Here is a 26,480-nt window from a genome sequence, read left to right as displayed (position 1 = left end):
GCTAGGCCAGAAAGAATTTATGAGAGAAGCCAGTAATTCTGGCTGCCTCGCCACTGCCGTTATCCACCAGCCTGAACCTTCCTTTCAGATCATCTTCTCAAATTATCCATAGGAGATTTATTCACATACTCAATAAGAAAAATATTTCTAATTATATCCAGCCATTCTTAAGATGAATGAGAATTATGCAGGGGTGCAAGGCTGCCAAGACTTTTTCTGCCAAACAATTCCTTTTGACTTGAGAAAGAACAGGCAGCTGCATTGTTTCCATAGCTATCCATATAAAAGAGCCCTTGGAATGAGGCTGACTCGTCCTGCTTTAAAAAGCTCCAAGGTAAGTGGGAACGGGCAACAGGCTTTCAAGAGGGACACTGACCACGCTGCCCAGCGTCAGCTCCAGCTCCTCGCTCGGGTACAGCTCCTTTAGCTCCTGCACTTGTTTTTACAACAGTGACTTTTGTAGCCTTCTGTTGACAACAACTAGCAAGCCGCAGATGGGATTTTGTTATGTGTGTATGTGTGTTGGGGGACGGGGGTGCTTTCGGTTAACTAATCCAGTGCTTACCCCCTCTTTTTTATAGAACTGTCTTGTTTCCAGGCTACATCTTCTCACTTGCTAACAAGGTAAGGTTTGGACTAAGCAGTCCCTGGAGGAGAAGGTGAGAGGTTCTGAGATGCAGCTGTGTCACTTAGCAAGCTTTGAGAAAGTGCCGGTCCCAGGAAATACCTTAACGACTGTGCTTCAGGAAAGGTGCTGGAGAGAGAGGGAAGGAGACTTGCCTTTCAGAACAATGCACTTAGAGTCATTCAGAATGCAATCAGTAACATTAACCATTTCTCGCTTAACAAGGAAATGGCTACTGGAGTACTAGTTTGTCGACAGAATATCATTCTGTAGGGAAGAGAGATCTGCAATAAGATTCTCTTGCCAAAAATCTCAACTTTGATAAAAACGTATCCTGCTATTACCATTCATTAAGTAAATCCAACAAGTAGGCAAGAAGGTACCTAGGAAAAAGCCTCCTTAAGCTGCTTAAAAACCTGAAAAGTTTCCCTTGCCCGGTGTTGACTGTTGCATGAAGTTAAAATGCTGTGAGCCTTTTGTTAGGCACATAAAGGTATTAATAGGGCCAACTACTACGCCCCGCGTTTCTGGAGGGAGACACCGGTGGGTAGCAGATCAAAATGACTTTCAAGTAACTGGATCCTGTGATGATGGAGCGGCATTCTTTGCCAAATCTTTCGTTCTACTGATGCCGCTGGCAACCTGCAGATAACAGAGAATGGAGCAGTCCAAGTCTGCCTTCTCCAGCAGGAAATTTGGAAGGACAAAGGGAGCCCTTCAATGAAGAAGAATTAGGATAATATCATACTGCATGCCGACTAAACATCGATAAAATAAATTTAAAATAAAAATAATAATATGAGGATAACATTTGCTATGGCTTTTATCCTCAGTTAACTTAACTGATTAATTGGATGATAATATGCCAATTATAAGAGATAATAAGCAAAGAAATTCTGTTAGGCAAACACTGATAAACACACAACCCGAGAAGAGGTAAACAAAATTATTATCCCCAAAACGCCTGACCTTGGGCACTTCTGGCTGAGTATCTAAAGGAGGAAATGAAGTTCTCTTGCAATCTAGGACAAGAAATGGAATTTTCTCCCATTACAATAAATGGCACTTTCCATCGAGATGGGAGCCTGCACTATTTGAAACTGCTTTTTCAGTCATCACGTAACTTTGTTCCCAAAGTAGCCGTCCAGGACCTCACAGGCTAGGAATTAAGAAAGGCAGATGCTGTAATCCTTCTTCTAGAAGAGAGGCACCATTTTTCAAAAAGATCAAGGGATCAAGGGTCACCAGCTCCTCAGCAGCATGCGGAGACCACGCCCAGCTCCCGGAGGAGGATGCTAGTCTTGGATGTTGAAAGAAAATAGTGTGTGCCAAGCCTTGAGCACAGGGCTGGTTATAGAGCAACCCTCAATGCGATTGAGGCTTGGGATTAAGTTTGTTTCAGTAATGACAGCATGGTGGGGGCCTGCCTGGGGGAGATTTCCAGATAGGGCAGTTTCCATGAATTATCCCCACCAGTATATAGAGATATACTGACACACATGACAGTCCAGAATCTCTAACGTGAAATGCTTCGTCTCCATTAGGACCTCTGAGTTCAGCAGCCATGAGTTCAGACCAGGAAATGGCCATTTTCGGGGAGGCGGCTCCGTACCTCCGGAAGTCTGAAAAGGAGCGCATTGAGGCCCAGAATAGGCCCTTTGATGCCAAGACGTCTGTCTTTGTGGTGGATCCCAAGGAATCCTTTGTGAAAGGGACCGTCCAGAGCAGAGAAGGAGGGAAAGTGACGGTGAAGACCGAAGGTGGAGCGGTGAGTGGAGCCCCTGGAGCTGGCCCCGTTCTGTCAGTTCTTGTGTTTGGTCTCTCGACTCACCTGAGCCGTTATCTTCCCCGTTTGCCAGACTGTGACAGTGAAAGATGATCAAGTCTACCCCATGAACCCTCCCAAGTACGACAAGATCGAGGACATGGCCATGATGACCCACCTGCACGAGCCCGCTGTGCTGTACAACCTCAAAGAGCGTTACGCAGCCTGGATGATCTACGTGAGTGCCTCCCCCGCCCAGGTGGTTTTTATCACCATGACCTTGGACCTGCCAGCCCGCTACTTCCACTGTCATATAAATGGATGGAAAGCAGTGACCCATTTTTCTTTCACTAGTGCTATAACTAGTCATCGCACATGTTAACTAGCTAGCACATCAGTTAGTTAATGAGTTATAAGGTTCACTAGTGCTGTTATAAGGCATAACACAAGAGCCAGTACTTGATCCTTTGTCTTTCCATTCAAAGCTGGGCAAGGCCATTGTCCATGTGGAGGGGGTTGGCCACACGTCTCCTGAGCAAACACGGGAGCAGCTACTGTTTATACCTCAGCAACCCCCCCACCCTGTTCTAGTTGTAGAATCGTCCAGGGGGAAATGACACACTTGCACTTTAATGCATAAAAATGTTTTTAAAGACCAAATTTTGCTCATTTTCAGAAAGCTTCCAAAAGGACAGCAATTTGTATCTGTGTGTTATGGTCCCCTTTACATGAAGGCCACCCCCTGAAGGAAGCCCCCCATCTTCCCCAGGCAGAGTGGGGTGTCCTAGTCCTATGGTCTCTGCCCCAGACCCAGCTTTGATGGTCCATCCCTTCACACGTCTTCCCCCAGCACAGACTGTAGACTGGGAGCTTCCCAAGGAATGTACCTCACCCTTCATTCCAGGTGGCCTGCAGGGGTCTGGCACATAATACACAATTGAACTTACTACATCGCATTGACATTTTTGTGTAGTTCAGCCGGTGCTGATGCTCAGCCAGACAACAACCACCCAGGTGCCCCTGGTGATTAGGGTTAGCATCCGTTCTGACTGGTCCATGCCCGTTTTACCCCAGTTGTTTAAGATTCTGAAAAGTTCCCTGTTTAATCATGATGTATTTACATCATTTTGGGTTCCGTGTCTTTATAGCTTAATAGTATTCTGCAAATGTCACCCCAGGATTGCTGGATCCTTGATTACATGCCTGCATCATACTGTCTTAGGATCGCCACAGTTCCCCTAACAAACTCCCTATCATTGGGCACTTCAGTTGTGTCCAAACTTCTGTTTTCATGCATCTGAACGATCTTAATGCTGCAAAGGAAATACACACATATCTCCTAAAACACAGTAAAAATGTCTAACCCTACACATTAAAAAACAAACAAACAAACAAACAAAAAAACACAACTCAAAAACAAAAAAACCTTTGGAGCTCCTAATATCCAAAAATCATTATGCTAAGTCCCAAGAGGAACAATAAAAACAAAACTGTGAGCCCTTCCCTCAAGGATTTTGCTATCTCACTGTTGAAAGTTCCAACTAATTTTCATGCCAATGCCTTCAGGAAATGTAGGGTACTTCCTTAAAGTGCTCCTTTGAGTCAGAATTCGTTTAACAAGTGAATTGCACACCTGACGGGAAAAGCTCTTTCTCATTCCCTTGGGTAGACCTACTCGGGCCTCTTCTGCGTCACTGTGAACCCCTACAAGTGGCTGCCGGTGTACAACCCTGAGGTGGTGGCCGCCTACCGAGGCAAGAAGCGCCAGGAGGCCCCGCCCCACATCTTCTCCATCTCCGACAACGCCTACCAGTTCATGCTGACGGGTGAGTTAAATGCTTTGTGTGTGCATAATCTTTTTGGAACCACAGGAGAGAGAGACACTAAGAGTCTCGAGATGCTCTTTGAGACCCTCGGTTGGGCTGGTGTATTGGTGAGGGAGGCGGTCCAGGAAGGAGGGGGTGTAAAAGATGATTTGCAATTCTTACCATCACACAATTGCTCATGGTCTCTTTGACTTCTAAAAGGCAACAGGGGTTGGCCATAGTGAGAGAATTTGTTTTTGAATGACTCAGAAACTAGAAAAGCTTGAGCAAAAATGACAAACATTGTTTATGTGTGTGCACACACGCAATCACACGTACAAACTGTGCTCCCATTGCCAAGAGCCGAAAACTGGAAGAGTACAATCTGCCCCTGTCTTATCCTCAATATCAGAAACTGTGACCAACGAATGCCCTCTCTATTAGGGAGGGCATAAATGCTCCTGTCCTGAGCCAGCCTCCATGCGCTCCAGATTTTAAGGTGTATTTGTTATTAAAACAGCTTTGCCATGAATCTTCTCCCTGGAAGACTACCTCAGCCAGCCTACTCTTAGCTAGTTGGGGAAAGGACTTAGAGAACTCGTCTTCGAAGAGAGTAAAACAAACCTTTCCCTCACACTATGACTAAAGCCGTGATTACTTCCAAAGCTACCACCTGTGCTGTATTTACCCCATCCCGCATATTAAAATGCTTACTTTTCATGACTTCTTACACCTACAATAAACACTCACTATTCACTGCTAGAGTTGTCATCTAAACCCAAGAGAAGGCTCAGTCCACTTCTGATATGTCCTTAGTGACAGAATATTAAAAAAAAAAAAAAGTCCGGTGTTTTGTTGCAGTGTTCTGTTTAAACAGATGCACGTGCGCTTAAGTCAGGAGTGGGTTGTGGGGAAGTACTGCGGTACATGGAAGGGGCACTGGAAAAGCCTTAGGGATTGCAAAGGCCAGTCTGAAAAATACTAAGTTTATTCCATTTTACTTTACTCACTGTTTACAAAAATACAAAACAACAACAAAAATAACAAACACACACCCCAGTATTAAATGGCTATTATTTCTCTCTTGTAGACCGAGAGAATCAGTCAATCCTGATCACGTAAGTAAATTTTATGCTTTCTTCTCACGGCTGTGATGGTTGCCAGGTTTGGAACTTCATCTCACTTAGTTTTTGTTTGACAGCGGAGAATCTGGTGCAGGGAAGACTGTGAACACCAAGCGTGTCATCCAGTACTTTGCAACAATTGCAGTCACTGGGGAGAAGAAGAAGGAGGAACCTACCTCTGGCAAAATGCAGGTGGGTCTGCGGCCAGACTCTAGACTCTCAGGGCTCTTGGAAAGTCTGGAGCCCCGGAGGTAAGGACCGCTCTTGCCTTTGCAGGGGACCCTTGAAGATCAAATCATCAGTGCCAACCCCTTACTGGAGGCCTTTGGCAACGCCAAGACCGTGAGGAATGACAACTCCTCTCGCTTTGTAAGTTGCAGACACAAGTATGGACCCTGTTCACTGGTCACAGTGTATGGGGTGTTTGTGAATATGTTCTTTGAATCTTTTTTGTTCACATTATACTGCATCGGTCTTCTCCTTTCCCTCTGAGCATGTAATAACATGGATCCGAGTCCCATCTAAAAAGATATGTGACCTATATCTGAGTTCTTTCTCATCTGTCATTACCTACAATTATTTATAATATGAAAATCAAAGATAAAATTCTTTTACCTAAAGAAACAGGATATACCTTTTCTGCCTCATACAATTAGTCTCTGGATTGATTTAATATCAACCAATTAGCATTCTAAGTATACTGAGTTTCCCAAAGATTTGATATGATTTGAAAACAAAGTAGTAATATTAGTTTTCCTTTCAAGGGTAAATTCATCAGAATCCACTTTGGCACCACAGGGAAGCTGGCTTCTGCTGATATTGAAACATGTGAGTGCTTGGATCTCCTTTATAGTCATTTCTGCTTCTTATAACCTACAAAGTCAACCCAAAGTAAAATGTGCATCCCACGTGAATTTTTGTATTGCCCTGTTGGTTATTTCCTTCCAGATCTGCTAGAGAAGTCTAGAGTTACTTTCCAGCTTAAGGCTGAAAGGAGCTATCATATTTTTTATCAGATCACATCGAACAAGAAACCAGAACTAATTGGTAAGAAATGTCATCCCTTTCTAGAATGATTGCACCAGCTCCTCTCCTTGCATGGTCCAGCCTAGTATTCCATGACTGAATTTTGTCAGGTCTATCACCTTGATTTCAAAAGTAGTTTTGTGAGTTTATTGTGATTATAGAAATGAAAAGCAAAAATTTAACACCTTCAAATCCTATCACTATGAAATAACCACTGTAAACACTTTGGTGAATATTATTGTACTCATTTTCTGAACATAAAGATACTCAGACTACAGTAACTGGAATCCTACGTCAGTGTTCTTCTGTGATGTACTTTTTTCATCAGGCAATACCGTATCATGGTTTTTTTCCATGTCACCAATTATAGCTCCACATTATTATTTCTAATGGTTGCATCATGTTATATTCTAGAGATAAGCATAACTTATTTAGCCATACCTTTCAAAGGATATTTAGGTTGTTTCCAATTCTGGATTTTTAATAGTCAGCAATGTGCTGATCATTCTTACAGATATAACTTCTCCCAGTATGTGATAATCTTCTTTAGCTTCATACACTGTCTTGGACTTTGTCTAGATATCTCTTGTTTTAATGAAGGGGATCATTCTGCTTACCTTTTCTCTGTTCCATGTACTTAGAAATGCTTCTGATCACCACCAACCCATATGACTACCCATTTGTCAGTCAAGGGGAGATCAGTGTGGCTAGCATTGATGATCAAGAAGAGCTGATGGCCACAGATGTAAGTGCAACACAAGAAACTCAGAATGATGATGTTGGGTTAGAGCAATGGTCCCTCCGATAAATATTCAGTTTCTAGTAGAAATAGCAAAAGAGGGTTCAAAGATGTGCATGGATGTGCCAAAAAGATAAAAATGTGCCCCCAAAACACGTGACTTTTAAAGGTCTATCATTTCTGAATTTATCTAAACCACATTTTTTTTTTTGGGTAATCTACATGAATGAGATCCATACCACTTCTCAAAAACAATAAGTTCCTTAAGTTTACTGTCTTGTTCTCTATCTTGTTTCCTTCTTCAATCTGCTAGGGTTTGCAGATATAGGATCTGCACCTATAATTCTAAAGCTCAGTGCTGGTCTTTGGTTGATCAACTCTCACTAGCCTTTGGTTAATCAACAGCCCTCTCTAAAGTGTTCCTTGCACCCCCATCAGCAATGATAATTTCCTCAGTTTGACCAACATGTCAGGAATCAGAATGTGAACAATGCATAGTAAGCGTGTAGATCATAAACCTAACAGTTATTCTCTTGGTTATCTTGGCAGAGCGCTATTGATATTCTGGGCTTCACTAATGACGAGAAAGTCTCCATCTACAAGCTCACAGGGTCTGTGATGCATTACGGGAACTTGAAGTTCAAGCAGAAGCAGCGGGAAGAACAGGCTGAGCCAGATGGCACCGAAGGTAACCAACTAAGTCATCCCCGATTTTTTGTTTTGAAAATCACATTCTTAACTTGTTACCCTTAAGTTTTTCAAGGAAGACAAAGTCATTTTTAAAAATTGAGTTTTAAAGTATACCCAGATAATATAGTATGTGAAGCATTGTGTTAGATAGATGTTTTCTATCACCTATGAAGTTCCTTAGGGCACACTACCCATAATAAAATTCTTGAACTTAGTGAAAAAGAAATGGGTAAGAATGCTCAAAGAGATATTCTGAAAACACTGCACAAAATGTCTGTAGCTTAAAAACACTTTTTTTTTTTTTTTTTTAGAAAATGGATTGCTCTGGGCCATAATAACATTGTTTTATCCTTTCTTCCTTTCAGTTGCTGACAAGGCGGCCTATCTCCAGGGTCTGAACTCTGCTGACCTGCTTAAAGCCCTCTGCTACCCCAGGGTCAAGGTTGGCAACGAGTACGTCACCAAAGGCCAGACTGTAGAGCAGGTAGGTGCATAATTCAAATTCACCGGCAGAATCAAGCATTTTTACAGCCCTCTGATAACCTCAAGAGATATATTCTTGTTTTTCAAGGTGATCAATGCTGTGGGTGCTCTGGCCAAAGCCATCTATGAGAAGATGTTCCTGTGGATGGTCACCCGTATCAACCAGCAGCTGGACACCAAGCAGCCCAGGCAGTACTTCATTGGGGTGTTGGACATCGCCGGCTTTGAGATCTTTGACGTGAGTTGGTAGCTGGTTGGTAAGGGGAATTTACAGTACGGCAACAGAAATATCAATAAGAAGAAATCTGTGAATATTATAACCCTCTCTCACTACTCCCAAAAAGCTATGCTGAACCTTAGAAGAGAATGATGGAGTAACTACTAAGCATTTACCGCAGTAGCAGTCCCCCTTCTATGAGAGACCATGCACTTGATGAGCACTCTGAGTTGCTATGGGACCCAAAGAGGGTTAGGAGCTAGCTCAGTGTCAGGGGGAGGAGGGAGCCCTAAAACTCCCACAGCGCCAAATGAAGTTAACATAAAAATGTCAAAGTAATCCTGTGAAACATATAACATGTTCTGAAAATATGGTGGGGGAAGTCATTGAAAAACACTTAGACAAGACAAGAAGAACAGAGAAAAAAGAGTAGTAATTAATAAAGTCAGCATTTATTCTCATTAATGGGATATTGTAAGATAAAAATCCCTATTTGATGAAATATAGTTTTCCTGCTTACAGTTTTAGGAAATTTATCTCTTTCTAATTATAAAAGCAAAAGTCAGACATTATAGAAAATACGCCAAATCAAGGGGAAGGGTCCCCTATTAACACCACTATTTGTATCAAGCTAATGTTAATGTTTTGGCGTCTGGGGTTTTTTGTTTTTGTTTTTTTAACATTAGTGTGTTATTGCACTGTATATGATAGCTGGTATCTTGATTTTGTTTTAATTTTCAATGAAGAAGAACAAGAGTGTCAATTATTGTCCACTTGCAAAGCAGACACTCGTGATTTCCATACAACAGAGACCCCTCACAGCCAACTCCAAACGGGTTGCCCATTAGCTCTTAATTGTGTCAATGGAAAATGGAGAAGATAATGGAATAAACATGAAATGATGAAGTGGGAACTCAGAAAAATACCTGAGTGAGCTTAAGCCGGTGCAGGGCAAGAGCTTTAATGTGATCTAGGATTCTGTAGTAAAATGGCACCAGAGAAAACAGTAGATTTCATAGTGCTCCCCTGCACCATGATTTTGATATCTGTAATCTAAAGGCTATTCGACATATATTTTTAAATTAAGAAGGCCTACATTTAAAAATGTTCAACTTGCTCAAGAGAAAAGCGAACACATGTATTTATTTAGTTCAACAGCCTGGAGCAGCTGTGCATCAACTTCACCAACGAGAAGCTGCAACAGTTCTTCAACCACCACATGTTCGTGCTGGAGCAGGAGGAGTACAAGAAGGAGGGCATCGAGTGGACCTTCATCGACTTCGGGATGGACCTGGCTGCCTGCATCGAGCTCATCGAGAAGGTCTCCTGAACTGTCCACTCAGTAACGTCTTCTCGTAAACTCCCTGACTCATCCTACAGCTCATATTTACCCTATATGCATTTTGTTTTGCTTTAATGCAGCCCATGGGCATCTTCTCCATCCTGGAAGAGGAATGCATGTTCCCCAAGGCCACAGACACCTCCTTCAAGAACAAGCTGTATGAACAGCATCTTGGAAAGTCGGCCAACTTCCAGAAGCCCAAGGTTGTCAAAGGCAAGGCCGAGGCTCACTTCTCACTGATCCACTATGCTGGCACCGTGGACTACAACATCGCTGGCTGGCTGGACAAGAACAAGGACCCCCTGAATGAGACCGTGGTTGGGCTGTACCAGAAGTCTTCGGTGAAAACTCTAGCTTTCCTCTTCTCTGGGGCTCAAACTGCTGAAGCAGGTAACATTCAAGAAACCTAACACTTTCTCTAGGTATTCCAAAAAGTGCTGTTAGTTTGAGGCTGATCTCAGAACCCTTCCAGAAGGATTGCAGAGCCAGATCCATTGTTCTTCCAAGTTTTGACTAAGTAGGCTGCATTACAATCATACATTTGTGTCTCACTTACTGCAAAGGGTTAGAGAGGAACTGTTATGATCTCAACCAATGAAAAGCCTCAGCTTCTATGATTCTCTCCTACTTCTTCCTCCACATCTGCTGGATATTGAGTATCTGGGGATATTTAAGAAAATGGAATGACAACCTTCTGCCTATCTAGACTAGCTTCTATTGATGGTTTTTGAAGTTATTTTGTCTCCACATGTCCTAACATTGAGGATCCATTTTTATATGGTGAAGTGAATGCCCTTTACTTCATCTTCTAATGGAAGAAAAAAATCAAAAACAGTGAATACAAGCTTAGTTGACAGCTAAGTGTCATTTGGGCTCCAGTGGAGAGGCCGGTAGTGTCCAAAAACTGCTCCATCAGATGCGTGCAGAAATTGGCAATAAACAAGCAAGAAATAGCCCTGTCAGTTCAAAACCACACTTGAATGACACCTTTTCTTATTTGCTTTCCAGAGGCGAGTGGTGGTGCCAAGAAAGGTGGCAAGAAGAAGGGCTCTTCTTTCCAGACCGTGTCTGCCCTTTTCAGAGTAAGGAAGAAACTGTTTTTGACACTCCCCACTTACTTTAGGAATTTGTTTTTAAAACCACAGAGTTCTTTCCACAAGTCACTGAGGAAAAGACTGATACTGATTAATGATATCTGTTAATCTAGTTTTGGAGAGAAGACGTTTAAATTACTCAGAAATTATTAGCTCATCTTTCATGCCAAGTATTTTATAGGAAATTTTATAAAACTGAATATTCTACCATTCATAGTCTAGCTGAGTCATAAGACTAAGCAATGAATGACATGGTACTCAGAGAGATTAAATTAACAGTAAGGCTAATGAAAATCTAGCAGCTAGCCTATGGGAAATTTAATAGAGTATTCTTGTCCTTAATCTGGTCAGTCCTCAATTATAGCTGGTAAGATTGTTCCCCTTTAGATAACATTTATGCCCTAAGAGTTAACTGGGTTGGAAAGGGGAGCTATGTGTGAGAAAAAGCAGTGTGGTGCAGGTTCACATGTCCTCCCTGGAGAACCATGGAGCCGGGTAGAAGAAAGTGTGGCCATCTTGTATAAGAAAGCAATGGCCTTGTAAGTGTATGTGGGAAGCCATGGACCAGGGAGGAAGTAAGGCCTGTGTCAAGCTGCTTCCCGTGTGTAACTCCTGCCAACTCAAGGGGAGAAAGAGGTAAAGAGGAGAAACCTACATCTCTGGAGAAGGATAGCAAGCTATTACTTTACATGGAAATGATCCATACCAGTCATTCAACTCAGCCATAAACATCAAACTTAATAGACCTTGCCAAATGCCCACAACCATGGTGAAAGTTAGAGATAACAAGCTTTTTCCTGACCTCACAGGAGAACTTGAACAAACTGATGACAAACCTCAGGAGTACCCATCCTCATTTTGTGCGCTGTATCATCCCCAATGAAACAAAGACTCCTGGTAAGAAGCTCTAGAGTGAAGGCATGAAGCAGGACTGCCACATCTCCTTTAAAAACAACAACAACAACAACAACAATGACAACTCTGCAGTGTAATCCATATGTATACTTTCAGGGGCCATGGAGCATGAACTTGTCCTGCACCAGCTGCGGTGTAACGGGGTGCTGGAAGGGATCCGCATCTGCAGGAAGGGGTTCCCAAGCAGGATTCTTTACGCAGACTTCAAACAGAGGTCAGACTCTCTGAATTATGGTACATCTTGAAGTTTAGTATAAATATATTTATTGCAAACAAAATAATTTGGTGAAGAAAATATGCCTCTATTCATGTTTAATTTGCCACAAAAAAGAGTAAAAAAATCACAAGCCTCAAAATACCCTCAAAATATAGATATACCACCTATTTTGTACTCCAGAAATTTCGTGGGCTTTATTGAGCTCCTGGTACAGCTTGTAGAAAAACACATTAACCTCAGTAATTAGGAGAACTACCATTTTTTTCATGTATAACATGTAAGTACTATCAATACCTCCTCTTATAGATGAATAAACTGAGGCTCATGAGATTAAACTATCTGTCCAAAGTCACATGGGTCCTGGTAGCTAGGCTAGGAAACTCTGAGTCATTTTCTGTTACTTTCTTTCTCCCTGGTTTCCCAGGGTTTCCAGAACCATCACAATACAAGCTCCTAAGCAATTCTTTCTCCTCCCCAGACAAGCCCATCTTGGGAATCAAATAAGAGGCAAAGGGGCAAGAGGCTGGTGGCAGCTCCAGGGAGCTGCCCCCTCCGAAGGCTGGGCCTGGTGGAGTGCACAGAGAACTTCAGTGTACAAAACCCAAAGCTCCATTACACATTTATTGGGGTGATCAGGACAGTTTCTCCTACCTGAACTGGACTTTTCTACCCAATTCCTCACTAAAAATTTTCATTTTGGGACTCAGGATCATAAAAATCAAATGAATCTAGCCAGGAAAACATGTCACATTTCATTGGTCATCTACACCTAGATGCGAACAAGATCATAGGATCCTTTCCTGAGAACAAGTTCTGATGACACAGAAGGGAAAGTCTGCAACTGTGCAGGAGGGTGGAATGGAATGAAAACTATTGGTGCTAGACTGACCACCCATGTACCTAAAGTCCTTCCTGAGAACAAAGAAGGATACTTTTGTTTAAAGCTCTGATTTTCTAGAGATCATTTAATGTTTGTCTGCTATTAGTGTCATCATAAATAAACTTAAAAAAATATTTACTTAAACAGGTACAAGGTATTAAATGCAAGTGCTATCCCCGAAGGACAGTTCATTGACAGCAAGAAGGCTTCTGAGAAGCTTCTTGCATCCATCGACATTGACCACACCCAGTATAAATTTGGTCACACCAAGGTAATGGTCTCTAAAGCTTACTTGATGCTATCTGTGTCCCTATGAAGTTTCTGTACAGTGTCTGATCTGCAACTCCTTCCATGCATAGGTCTTTTTCAAAGCTGGTCTTCTGGGGCTCCTAGAGGAGATGCGAGATGAGAAGTTGGCCCAGCTGATTACAAGAACCCAAGCCAGGTGCAGAGGGTACTTGGCAAGAGTGGAGTACCAGAAGATGGTGGAGAGAAGGTATAAACATAATTTGTTTCCTTATTCCCATCTTTCTGCTCCAGAAACACATTAAGTTGGCATAACCCAGATATGATAAGGCCACAAACATAAGCAGGAACGAATAAAGTGTCCTATACTGAAGTGGGCATAGAGATATACCAGAAAATTGAAGTTAAGAATCATCACCATGAAACATATTCTGACTGTCCAGGTTAAAGAAAGAGAGAGAAAGCATAAAGCGTGGCCAGTTCCTATCTCACAAGAGAAAAGATACCAGTATAAAAATATACCAGTGTGAATTTAGTGGGTAGATCATTAAATTAGATACACTGAGCTGAACAGCAGATGGTATTTTCAATAGTGATTTTATACAAGATGCAGAAACAACTTCTTCCCTCTGATCAGTTCTATTATCAAGCTATTATGATGTAAAATATTAAGGGCATTTATCTGTGAAAGATTTTTTTTTCAGTAAGTTAATACAATGTCACCAAGGTATGTGGCTTTCTGGTGATCTGATCTGATGCAGGGACAGAGTTCTAAATCTAAGATCCAGGTGTCTCAGACTGCAGAATGCATGTGAATGGGCCCCACAGTGAGAAATGCATTTTTTATGGGCATATACACATTCATATGTTTGTGTATGTAAATATATATGTAATTTACATCAAACAAATTTTATTTCTCTATCCTGTAGTTATGTTAATATTTTCTATTGTAATCTATTTTTATTAAAAATAGTATGTCATAACCCACTATGTGTGTGTGTATATATATATATATATATATGTATATACACGTGTGTGTGTGTGTATATATACACATATGTATATATTTGGGCAGTTGATTGCCTATCTAGGGGGGTAATTAATCTTTTAAATAAATTAGATTTTTTTAATGTGATAATATTACAGAGTAGAATGCAAAATTCACACAACACATAAAATGCAAAACCAGAGATTCTTCACAGTAATTCTGTTTTTAATGAATCCTTTTGTTCCGTGCCCTCATCCCTCAGGGGTCTTGAAAGTGATTTCACCACTGCTCTTAGTGGTGTTCCAGAAGGAAAGCTTGAGAAGCACTGATCTACAGCAGTAGTTCTCAAAGGGTGGTCCTTAGACCTATATCACCAGCATCTCTTGCAAACTTGTTACAAATGTGAATTTTAGACTGTCTCTCAGATCTTCTGGGGGAATCTCTGGAGATAATGTTCAGGAACTAACATTTTATCAAGTCCGTCATGATCCTTAGGCATACCAAAAGTTTGAGAGGCACTGATGTAAAGAAAGGAGTGATTACAGAGTCCTTGACCATCATCCCCAAATAGAATTTCTTGCATCTGTGCTTTTGAAGATAGGAGAGGCACACGGTGGGGGCAGAACCCCTAGCTCCTGCTGCCAAGACTTCAATTTCTTTATCCACGCAATACCAAATTTTCATTAATTAAATTTCAGGGAGTCCATCTTCTGCATCCAGTACAACATCCGCGCCTTCATGAACGTCAAGCACTGGCCCTGGATGAAACTCTTCTTCAAGATCAAGCCGCTCCTCAAGAGCGCAGAGACCGAGAAGGAGATGGCCACCATGAAGGAAGAGTTTCAGAAAACCAAAGACGAGCTCGCCAAGTCAGAGGCCAAAAGGAAGGAACTGGAGGAAAAAATGGCCACTCTCTTAAAAGAGAAAAATGACCTGCAGCTCCAGGTTCAGGCTGTAAGTAATGGGGTCATGGTGGGTGCTGCTCATCGGGATGCAAGCACTCGAACTCTGGGCACTGGTGGTGGTGCGCTGGGTAGTTAGTGTGGGGACACTCACTGGAAAGGAAAGGTCAGAGCACTCTGATGGTTCAAGTACAGTCCATATATCCCTTCATCGCCCAAACCAGGACTGGGGCAATAAAGTAGAACGGACCACTGTCACCTGTTCTCCACTATTTCATCGAACTATAGGACTTATGACTTATTTTCCCTTTGACGTCAGTCCTTGAAAATGATTTTCACACAAAACTATCCCAAATGAAATATATAGGGGCGGATAGCATGTAGAGATTGATTTTTTTTTTTTAATCTCTGAAACTTCCTTTAACTTCTCAATATCCAGGAGTTTTAAATCATGATATGTACAGCTGACAGAGGTGAGTGTTCTCCATCACATTTTACAGAAATGGTGTTTGTCACTGACCTCCAAAATTCCAGTCCACGTGCACAGTCAATGCCCCCATGGCATGCAGACCGCTGCCTTGGCACCCCCGATGCTCTGCCTGTTCCCAGCTCTCCCTCCATCCCGCCCACTCACTGCTCACTCCTGCACCAGTCATTTGACTGGTCATTTGAGAACTGCCTCCATAACTCTGAAATGTAATTTATAAGACTGTCTTTCATTCAGAGTGAACTAAATTGGTCTGGTATCATCTACTCAACACAAAATCATATATTTCTCCTGTTGATTAAAGTAAGTTTCTTCTGTCAAGTTTGGGCAATGTAATAATTCTTTCTTCTAGATTACGGAAGGAAAAAGAGCTGTTTTTCTGACCCAGCCCCTTCCAATCTATCCAAAATGCTCTTCTGTTGTCCCTGGAGAATTACTTAGAATCTGTCCTATACCACTATATCCACTACATAAGCACACTGTACATTTTACTCTTACGTATTCAAAGGCTAGTATGGAGGCTCACTGGTGAATGTATTTATCAGTTTCTCGCTCATATTCTGTCCGCTCCCAACCCTCGTAATTGGAAACATGGCAGGTTGTCAGGAATTTCTTGATTACTTTATGCCTCAACTTGAATGTCGAAAGATTATAACCACCATCTTCCTCCAGTACTACAAAGAGAAGCAGTTCATTAGCAGCTGCATCCTGAATTCCCCACTGCGATGCCTTCTCTCTTCCTGCTCCATCCCCTAATGACTCGATTTCTACAAAATGAAATCCTGCCCACCTCTCAAAGTGTAGTTCAAATGTCACCTTATTCAAGAAACCACCTCTAATAGAATTTCTCTGATCTCTTCCTTCACAAATGCTTTCTGAATTCATGACAGATTTGGGGAGGGGTGGGCTTTCTAATCTACTAGAGAATATACTATTCTAAAAGAACAGGACATTTTGTTTTCCCACAATGTATCCTGGATTGAACACAGGAGGTGGTTCAAAAACCTAAATCCAAAGAACAGCAGAGATTGACATTGTTATCACTGTGAAATATTTCATTCTTTCTTTCCAATTTTGATTTTGTTTCCAACTCAAGGAAGCTGAAGGTTTGGCTGATGCAGAGGAAAGATGTGACCAGCTGATCAAAACCAAAATCCAGCTGGAGGCCAAGATCAAGGAGGTGACTGAGAGAGCAGAGGATGAGGAGGAGATCAACGCTGAGTTGACGGCCAAGAAAAGAAAACTGGAGGACGAGTGTTCAGAGCTCAAGAAAGATATTGACGACCTTGAGCTGACCCTGGCCAAGGTTGAAAAGGAGAAGCACGCCACAGAGAACAAGGTATGAGTTATATTCTGTTCTACTATACAGATGTTCTGCCACCCTACTAACATGCTTTAGCACAGCTACCATTTCTTTTTTTAATTTTTTAAGGTGAAAAACCTCACTGAAGAGATGGCAGGTCTGGATGAAACCATCGCAAAGCTGACCAAGGAGAAGAAAGCCCTCCAAGAGGCCCACCAGCAGACCCTGGATGACCTTCAGGCAGAAGAGGACAAAGTCAACACCCTGACCAAGGCTAAAATCAAGCTAGAGCAGCAAGTGGATGACGTAAGTCTAAGATTATCAAGGAGATTATTTTCTTCGAAAAGAAGCTAAGCATTCCTTTAGACTAAACATTATTTATATTTAGCTTGAAGGGTCCTTGGAGCAAGAAAAGAAACTTCGCATGGACCTAGAAAGAGCTAAGAGGAAACTTGAAGGTGACCTCAAGTTGGCCCAAGAATCCATAATGGACATTGAAAATGAAAAACAACAACTTGATGAAAAGCTCAAGAAGTAAGTGTGAAAGAATTGCTTATGACCTTGCCTTCAATGGGTGGATATACACTCAATTGTGTTTTTTTGCCACTTTTCAAAAAGGAAAGAGTTTGAAATGAGTAATCTGCAAAGCAAGATTGAAGACGAGCAAGCAGTTGGCATTCAGCTGCAGAAGAAGATCAAAGAGCTGCAAGTACGCTTCGATTTCTATCAGTCTGGCTCAGAAAGGCATAGTTATGACACAGAGAAGCTAAGTGTGTGCTTTTCACCCCCCAGGCCCGCATCGAGGAGCTGGAGGAGGAAATCGAGGCAGAGCGGGCCTCCCGGGCCAAAGCAGAGAAGCAGCGCTCTGACCTCTCCCGGGAACTGGAAGAGATCAGCGAGCGCCTGGAGGAAGCCGGCGGGGCCACTTCCGCCCAGATCGAGATGAACAAGAAGCGCGAGGCCGAGTTCCAGAAGATGCGCAGGGACCTGGAGGAGGCCACCCTGCAGCACGAAGCCACGGCGGCCACCCTGAGGAAGAAGCACGCGGACAGCGTGGCCGAGCTCGGGGAGCAGATAGACAACCTGCAGAGGGTCAAGCAGAAGCTGGAGAAGGAGAAGAGCGAGATGAAGATGGAGATCGATGACCTCGCCAGTAACGTAGAAACAATCTCTAAAGCCAAGGTACCAGAATCTGGAAAATTGTTATTAGTGACAATGATCAGGGTACTTTACACACATTATGTCATTTGTTTTTTTACAATAATCTAGGAGATAAGCAAGAAAGATACTAGTATTTGTATTATTTCCACTTAACATATGAAGAAACTGAAATTCAAAGAAGTTAAGCACACTGGCCCCATCACACCAGACCAGCTTTTGAACAAAGGTCACCTGCATTCTCTCAGGCTCCAGCTGGAGAACTAGGTTTCCAACATTCTCAATTAACGGATTTGCCGTTTCACTGCACACAAAGGCAATCATGTACATATAAACATGCTTTTATTTTTTTTTAATATTTTATCCATTTATTTGACACAGAGAGAGAGATCACAAGTAGGCAGAGAGGCAGGAAGAGGGGCAGGGGGAGGTAGGCTCTCTACTGAGCAGAGAGCCCAATGCAGGGCTCAAACCCAGGACCCTGAGATCATGACCAGAGCCGAAGGGAGAGGCTTAACCCACTGAGCCACCTAGGTGCCCCTAAACATGCTTTTAGAGAAATACACCATGTAATTCTTACAAAATCTTAAATTTTAGAACACAGGCTTTAAATTTTTTGTGGGTTAACAGGGCACAGAACTTCACAGTTAGCTCTTTAAAAATCCCGACATGTATTTTTTACTGAGGACAGCAATCAAAATACAAGGAAAACAATTCTTGTGTATCATATTATAGACAAGATAATTTGATGTTATGCCAAAAGTATTGACTTATACTTTATTTTATGTATTTATCTATATGTTTATGTATATTTTAAAATTATATCACAGCATCTTTGTTTCCTTCTTTTGCCTTTCTGCACATAGGGGAACCTGGAGAAAATGTGCCGCACGCTGGAGGACCAAGTGAGCGAGCTGAAATCAAAGGAGGAGGAGCAGCAGAGGCTCATCAATGACCTGACAACCCAGAGGGGACGCCTGCAGACAGAATCTGGTAACTCTCCTCTTCTGGGCACTAAGAATGAAGATGATGTGGTTGAAAACAACTGATTTGGTAACGCGAGAACCTAATAAAAACAGCTGAGGACATGTGTCCTTTACTGAAAATCTCAGACTTCCAACTTACTTGCCAGGTCTCCTGGGGACAAAGCTGGAGATAAAGACTTCGATAGGACTGGATCAAGCTCTGCTCCAGAAAAGCCTGGAGTAGTTGGCCACGCTAAGGGGACACTTGGGCTTAGGAGTCACTCTAGCCTGGGCCCAGGACTCCTGTTGCAGACCGAGTTTCTGTCTCTGTACATCAGAATGAACCAGACTCCTAAATGGGGAATGTATAACCCTGTCTCTCAGAAGTCCGATGAAACTGGGACCATGTAGAATTCAGTGTCCTGGCTCCTACAACCAGGTTTTCCACACTACCATAAACCCAGAAAGAATCAGTTACGGAGAGAACAAAAAGTATTTCAGCTGTATTTATTCATTCAGATTCATGCATGAGTTTTGCCATAAAAATCAGAAACTTGACATTAAGCATGAAGGCGGCAATACAGAATTCAATCTTTCAAGCACTCAGGGGGCAGGGAGTCAAGAGTTAAAAGCTATTTCTACTACAGGCTAGCAAAACTTTCTTTACTTTAAAAAATCATGCCATTTCTTTTGTCTATCAGGTGAGTTTTCACGACAGCTAGATGAGAAAGACGCTCTGGTGTCTCAGTTGTCGAGAGGCAAACAAGCATTTACACAACAGATTGAGGAATTAAAGAGGCAGCTGGAGGAAGAGATAAAGGTAAATGATAATATTGTCAGACTCCCTGTTTTTTGTATGACCTAACCCTAACTGGAATCCATTTACACCAACTTGCAAAGGGTTTTGAAACTCAATAGTTAAACATAGCCAGTAAAATAAAGTTGTAACTATCTCCACAGGCCAAGAATGCCCTGGCCCACGCCCTGCAGTCCTCCCGCCACGACTGTGACCTGCTGCGGGAACAGTATGAGGAGGAGCAGGAGTCCAAGGCCGAGTTGCAGAGGGCGCTGTCCAAGGCCAACAGCGAGGTGGCCCAGTGGAGGACCAAATACGAGACGGACGCCATCCAGCGCACAGAGGAGTTGGAGGAGGCCAAGTATGTGTGCAGATGTGAGAGAATGTGCAGACAACTTTGCAATGTTGAATCATTAAGATAGCGACCTTCAGTGAATTAGCCCGCAAACATTCATTAATTAGCTCCTCTTTGCCAGGCACTATCAGGCCCTGAGAATAAGTCCTGAGTAAAACAAACAGGATACCTGCCCCCTATGCTAAAATCTACTTAAGGAAATGAGTAACAAATAATTATCCAAATAGCCAGGCCTTATTGCTGTTTGTCCAGCACAGCAAGCTGATTGCTGCTTCAAGGCTCTGCATGTGCTGGTCCCTCCGTCTGGAGTACTCTCCCACGACCTCCCTCTGGCTTGCTCTGACTTTGTAGACCTTGACTCAAATGCTATCTCCTCAGAGGAGGTATCTAGAATATCTAGAATAGCTGCCCACCCCTTACCCTATTTTACTTTTCTTCACTGCATTTATATCTGCAGTACGTTGTCAGGCATTTTCTCACCTGCCTACTATTTCTCTCTTGTCCTCACTTGGAAGCTTCATGAGTCAGGGCCCTTTTTGTCACCATGCTCACTGCTGTGAACCCAGTGTCTGGTTCATAAAAAGAGCTCAACAGTATCTGTTGAATGGATGAATGGATATTTTTCATATGAAGCTTCCAGTACTTCTTAGCGTGGCCATAGCTCTTAATTCTTGTTCTGGTTTGCTCCCCTCTACAAACATATATAACCTTCAAGGAAGAAGCTGGCCCAGCGGCTGCAGGCGGCCGAGGAGCACGTAGAAGCCGTGAACGCCAAATGCGCTTCTCTAGAAAAGACGAAGCAGCGGCTCCAGAATGAGGTGGAGGACCTCATGCTGGACGTGGAAAGAACCAACGCGGCCTGCGCCGCCCTGGACAAGAAGCAGAGGAACTTCGACAAGGTAACTTGTGCAGCAACTTCTGCTTGCCACTGTGTTCCTCTGTCCTTTACAACTGGTAACCCCACTGGGTTTTTTAGATCCTGGCAGAGTGGAAACAGAAGTATGAGGAAACCCATGCCGAGCTGGAGGCCTCCCAGAAGGAGTCCCGCTCTCTCGGCACCGAGCTATTCAAGATGAAGAATGCCTACGAGGAATCCTTGGATCAGCTGGAAACTTTGAAAAGAGAGAACAAAAACTTGCAGCGTGAGTCCCTTTCCCTTGCAATAATATTCATGCCTTGGGAACCAATCCCTTAGGTCCTCTGTCTGATCAAATCTCTACTTGCTTTTATCCAAACAACAGAGGAGATTTCTGACCTCACGGAGCAGATTGCAGAAGGAGGAAAACGTATCCATGAACTTGAGAAGATAAAGAAACAAGTAGAACAAGAAAAGTGTGAACTTCAGGCCGCTTTAGAAGAAGCAGAGGTATAGGTCCAATTGTACATTATAAACAAATCAGGTCAGAAAAGACTCTGGCCCATCCACATAGGTTGAATTAAAAAAATAAGCAGCACAAAATTAACAGAAGGAAAGGTATGCAGAAAAACTTCCGAATGTTTCCATTCTCTGCTAATGTCACCCCCTGCTGTCATTAAAGGCATCTCTTGAACATGAAGAGGGAAAGATCCTGCGCATCCAGCTGGAGTTGAACCAAGTCAAGTCTGAGGTCGACAGGAAAATTGCTGAGAAGGATGAGGAAATCGACCAGCTGAAGAGAAACCACATCAGGGTTGTGGAGTCGATGCAGACCATGCTGGATGCGGAGATCAGGAGCAGGAATGATGCCATCAGGCTCAAGAAGAAGATGGAGGGAGACCTCAATGAGATGGAAATCCAGCTGAACCATGCCAACCGCATGGCTGCAGAGGCCCTGAGGAACTACAGGAATACCCAAGGCATCCTCAAAGTAAGTGCGTTCAAAAGATGGCCCCAAGTGGCTGGGGTGACCGCAGCCCCGAGAACGAGGTGTCCCAGTGATCGTTCATCCCACAGGACACCCAGATCCACCTGGATGACGCCCTGCGGGGCCAGGAGGACCTGAAGGAGCAGCTGGCCATGGTGGAGCGCAGAGCCAACCTGCTGCAGGCCGAGATTGAGGAGCTGCGGGCCACTCTGGAGCAGACAGAGAGGAGCAGGAAAATGGCAGAACAGGAGCTCCTGGATGCCAGTGAGCGTGTCCAGCTCCTGCACACCCAGGTGGGGTTTGGCACAAAGAACTCACCTTCAGTAAATGTTTGTGTGTCCCAAACAATACAAGCTTACATGCTTTATATAACAGCCAGGTTTTATACTTCTACCAAGTTTTCACTGTATTATTGAGAGATCTTTTACTGTTTTATTTTCACATAAATTATAGATTCACTTCCTAAAATATTCTAAAGCTGCCCATATTCTCCTGTGTTTGTATCTTTATTGATCCTTCTCAATATTAGCATTTTTATTTTGGAGAAATGGGATATTTGAACATCTCTTATAATTCTGACCCTGTGAATAGTCTCATTGATAAATAACAGTTATGAAATTATAGAGCTATTTGGTCTAACTATGGACTATGTACTTGAAGATACTGAATATTCTATAACATTTCTATTTTATTTACTATATATCATAGAGTACTATATAACAAACTAATATCGAAGGGCATCAGACTTGTAAATTTTTATCTGAAATTATTTTTAAAAAATAGCTACAAATGAGTACTTTGGTAACGCGATAAAAAAAATTATAATTTATTTTTAAACAGAATACCAGCCTGATCAACACCAAGAAGAAGCTGGAGACAGATATATCCCAAATGCAAGGAGAAATGGAGGACATTGTCCAGGAAGCCCGCAATGCAGAGGAGAAGGCCAAGAAGGCCATCACTGATGTGAGCAGAGGGCAATGCTATAATGGCCACATTTGAATCCTGATGTGCTAGCTCAGCTCTCTCGACTGATTTTGTTTTACTACTCATCAGGCAGCCATGATGGCTGAGGAGCTGAAGAAGGAGCAGGACACCAGTGCCCACCTGGAACGCATGAAGAAGAACATGGAGCAGACGGTGAAGGACCTACAGCACCGTCTGGACGAGGCTGAGCAGCTGGCCCTGAAGGGTGGGAAGAAGCAGATCCAGAAACTGGAGGCCAGGGTGGGCCTCTCAATCTCTGTCTACTTCCATTTCCTCCCAGTGTCTTATTAGTTCAAAGTTCTTAAGAGTCTACTTATTTGCAGGTGCGTGAGCTGGAAGGAGAGGTTGAGAGTGAGCAAAAGCGTAATGTGGAAGCTGTGAAAGGTCTGCGCAAACACGAAAGAAGAGTGAAGGAACTCACTTACCAGGTATGGCAATGGTTTTGATCAGCTAAGTGCTCCCCATGCATACGTGAAACACTCATACAATGAAACAACAGTCAAGTGCTTTTCAAGTGAGACCCTGTGGTTTTTCATTATCTTTCAGACGGAAGAAGATCGGAAAAATATTCTCAGACTTCAGGATTTGGTAGATAAACTTCAGGCCAAAGTGAAGTCTTACAAGAGACAAGCTGAGGAGGCTGTAAGTATCCTTAACATGGAAGGGAAGAGAGAAGTCCCTTGTTAAGAAAAGCTAATGAACAAATTAGTAGATTTACCACTCTTTGTAGTAAATAAGCCATTTGCTTTTTAGAAGACTGTACTTCTTAAAAACATTTGCACATTTTTGTAATTATTGCTTATTATTTGTAATATTAATAGCTTGACTTTAAGTAAATTTTCAGGACACAAAAAAACCTCAAAAAATTTCAAAGCAGAAATTGTGAAGGCCACATTCTCTAGCCATAGTGTGATAAAATTGTAAAGTGGTTAGAAAATATAAACACAAATTTCCAAATGGTTAAATATTAAGAAACTAACTTTCCTAAATAATTTTTGGGTTAAATTGGAAAGGAAAAAAACTACTGAATAATTATTAGTTATAAATAAAATTTCAAGGAAGATGCCACCTTTATAAACCTAAAGAATGTAGTCAAAGCCGTCCTTGGAGGACCATTCATTGCTTTATGAATCAAAATTTTTAAAAAACTTGACAGTCCAATGAAGAAATTAAAAATAATAGTGAAAGAAGTACTGTTAAATATAAAGGTAGGAATTGATAAATGAGAGTATTTTATTTTCTAATATAATTTTAGTAATATCTGAAAATTTCTGAGGAGTAAATAAAATAAATAGACTTAATCAAGGAAAAGGAGAAAAAATACAAATTCACAATAGAAATGAGAAAGGAGTGCTAGGCAGGAAAAGGAGAAAAAAAATACAAACTCACAATAGAAATGAAAAAGGAGTGCTGGGCAGGCTCAGTCAGAAGAGCATGTGACTTTTTTTTTTTTTTTTTTTTTAGATTTTACCTATTTGGAAAAGAGAGAGAGAAAGCATGAGCAGGCGAAAGAGCAGAGGGAGAGGAGTGGGAGAGGAAAAGAATCTCTAGCAGACTCCATGCTGAGTGTGGGAGCCCAGTCCCATGACCCTGAGATCATGACCTGAGCCAAAACCAAGAGTCAGACACTTAACTGACTAAGGCACCCAGGGGCCCCAGGGATGTGACTCTTGAGCTTAGTGTCATGAGTTCAAGCCCCATGTTGGGTGTAGAGATAAGAAAAGAAAGAGAAAAGAAAAGAAAGAGGAAAGGAAAGGAAAAGAAGGGAAAGGGGACAAACCACAAGTAGAAAATAATTTTTTAATGTAAAATATAAACCTGTCAACAAAGGTGAAATCTTTGAGAATGATTATTTTTTATAGGAGGTCATGAATTACTAAGTTGGCTGAATAACTTGAGAATTACTTCTGAAAATGGACTGAGGTCCAGACAGGTCTTTCAAAATTTCAAGTAACAGATAATCCCTGAGCTATGTAAGCCATTCCAGAGCATGGGAAAAGATGGGAAGCTTTCCAAATCATTTTAAGAAGCTCATGTAACCCTCATACCAAAACGTGTCCAAGAGAGAATGGTGGGGGGGAAGGGGGCGGAGGATGGAACTAAAGGCAGTTTTGCTCACGAGTGTAATTTCTGCAAAGATAAATAACCAAGTCTCTGAAACCCTTTATTAAGGGGATTGTCATCAGTGATTGAACAGGTTAATTCCTTCAATGTAAGGATTACTTAATATTAGGGAATTTGTCAGTAGAATCATTACATCCAAAACAGGAGAAAAATGATTGTTTTGAAATGTTCCAAAATGATACACAAAATTCCAAATTTACTTTGATCTAAAGAGACCTTTAAGAAATTCATCCTTAATATGATATAGAATATTTACTTTGAGCCCACAGTCATCTTATAACAAGCATTAACAAAAAGAAAGATTTCAGTACTCTTGCCTTTTTTAAAAAAAGATTTTATTTATTTATTTGAGAGAGCGAGAGATCACAAGCAGGGGGAAAGGGCAGAGGGAGAAGCAGAAGCAGGGGGAAGGGCAGAGGGAGAAGCAGACTCCCCACTGAGCAGGAAGCCCAGTGTGGGACTTGATCCCAGGACCCTGGGATCATGACCTGAGCGGAAGGCAAACGTTTAACCAACTGAGTGCTCCCGATGCCCTGTACTCTTGTGTTCTCTGCTCTTATATTTTTTCTTGCTTTACTTGTGGTACATATCATTTAATAGGTTTTTGTTCCAAAAATAAATATGCAATTATTTGTGGGACACCAAGCCCCAAATAAATCATAATGTTCACTCCAATGATAACCAAAATCCAGGAGGTGTTAAGACAAAAATGTCCCCTGCTCGGTATTTTAAGTTCTTCACGGATACCAAGTCCTTTCTCCCCTTAAGCCCAGAGTCTAGAAAGATGCACAGTATGGGTTCCTTACAATTCCATTTTTATTCTTAGGAGGAACAATCCAACACTAATCTTGCTAAATTCCGCAAGCTCCAGCATGAGCTGGAGGAGGCTGAGGAACGGGCTGATATTGCCGAGTCCCAGGTCAACAAGCTGCGGGTGAAGAGCCGGGAGGTCCACACAAAAGTCATAAGTGAAGAGTGATCATGTCCGGATGCTATGGGCTGACTGAAGAAATGCACAAAATGTGAAGTCTTTGGTCATCTCCCTCTGTAATTATTGTCCATTCTACCCTACTACAAGGAAATAAAGAGCACAGGGTATTTTGTAAACAACATCCTTAGACTGGTCTTTCTTAAAGTGGTGTCAAAGCTAAAATAATCATAAGTCTATCAAACAATTATACTCAACCTGCCACTAAGAAGCAGCATTCACTTTTAAGTCTACAGGAATACTTTACGGCTATAAAGCTGTTGCCTATCAGGGAAGCCCATTCTGGAAGAAATTTGGAAGTCACCTTTTCTTTCTAACCTTTCCTTAATACCAGGATATAATAGGATCCTAGAAAGCTCCTGATCCCCCCGACATGTACTTAATTTTCCAGGTCTATGCAAAAAATGGCACTGGC

General features: G+C 42.2%; 1 protein-coding gene across 3 annotated transcripts; it reads left to right on the top strand.

Annotated features, from left to right (window-relative positions):
- Positions 1–315: 315 nt before the first annotated feature.
- LOC116577369 (myosin-2) lies at positions 316–26,056 on the top strand. Of its 3 annotated transcripts, none has more exons than XM_032320452.1 (40): positions 316–334; positions 582–624; positions 2,170–2,393; positions 2,485–2,628; positions 4,060–4,216; positions 5,286–5,313; positions 5,397–5,511; positions 5,596–5,688; positions 6,084–6,147; positions 6,268–6,366; positions 6,987–7,090; positions 7,634–7,772; positions 8,140–8,258; positions 8,346–8,495; positions 9,625–9,795; positions 9,897–10,206; positions 10,825–10,898; positions 11,720–11,807; positions 11,922–12,039; positions 13,070–13,193; positions 13,282–13,418; positions 14,855–15,110; positions 16,642–16,884; positions 16,978–17,154; positions 17,237–17,382; positions 17,467–17,557; positions 17,641–18,030; positions 18,873–18,999; positions 19,673–19,791; positions 19,932–20,128; positions 20,838–21,021; positions 21,099–21,264; positions 21,364–21,488; positions 21,661–21,969; positions 22,056–22,259; positions 22,807–22,932; positions 23,023–23,193; positions 23,277–23,381; positions 23,500–23,595; positions 25,904–26,056. In XM_032320452.1, the coding sequence occupies exons 3-40, from the start codon at positions 2,190–2,192 to the stop codon at positions 26,054–26,056; spliced, it is 5,823 nt and encodes a 1,940-aa protein (XP_032176343.1). In that variant the 5' UTR covers positions 316–334; positions 582–624; positions 2,170–2,189. The 3 variants fall into 3 exon arrangements, with proteins under 3 accessions (XP_032176343.1, XP_032176342.1, XP_032176344.1); XM_032320451.1 differs by lacking the exon at positions 316–334 and adding an exon at positions 347–412; XM_032320453.1 differs by lacking the exons at positions 316–334; positions 582–624 and adding an exon at positions 394–412.
- Positions 26,057–26,480: the final 424 nt, after the last annotated feature.

This window comes from Mustela erminea, chromosome 18, assembly GCF_009829155.1.
Source record: "Mustela erminea isolate mMusErm1 chromosome 18, mMusErm1.Pri, whole genome shotgun sequence".
NCBI lineage: Eukaryota > Metazoa > Chordata > Mammalia > Carnivora > Mustelidae > Mustela > Mustela erminea.
Note: the sequence above shows the minus strand (reverse complement) of the source record. Positions and strands in the feature narration are given on the sequence as shown.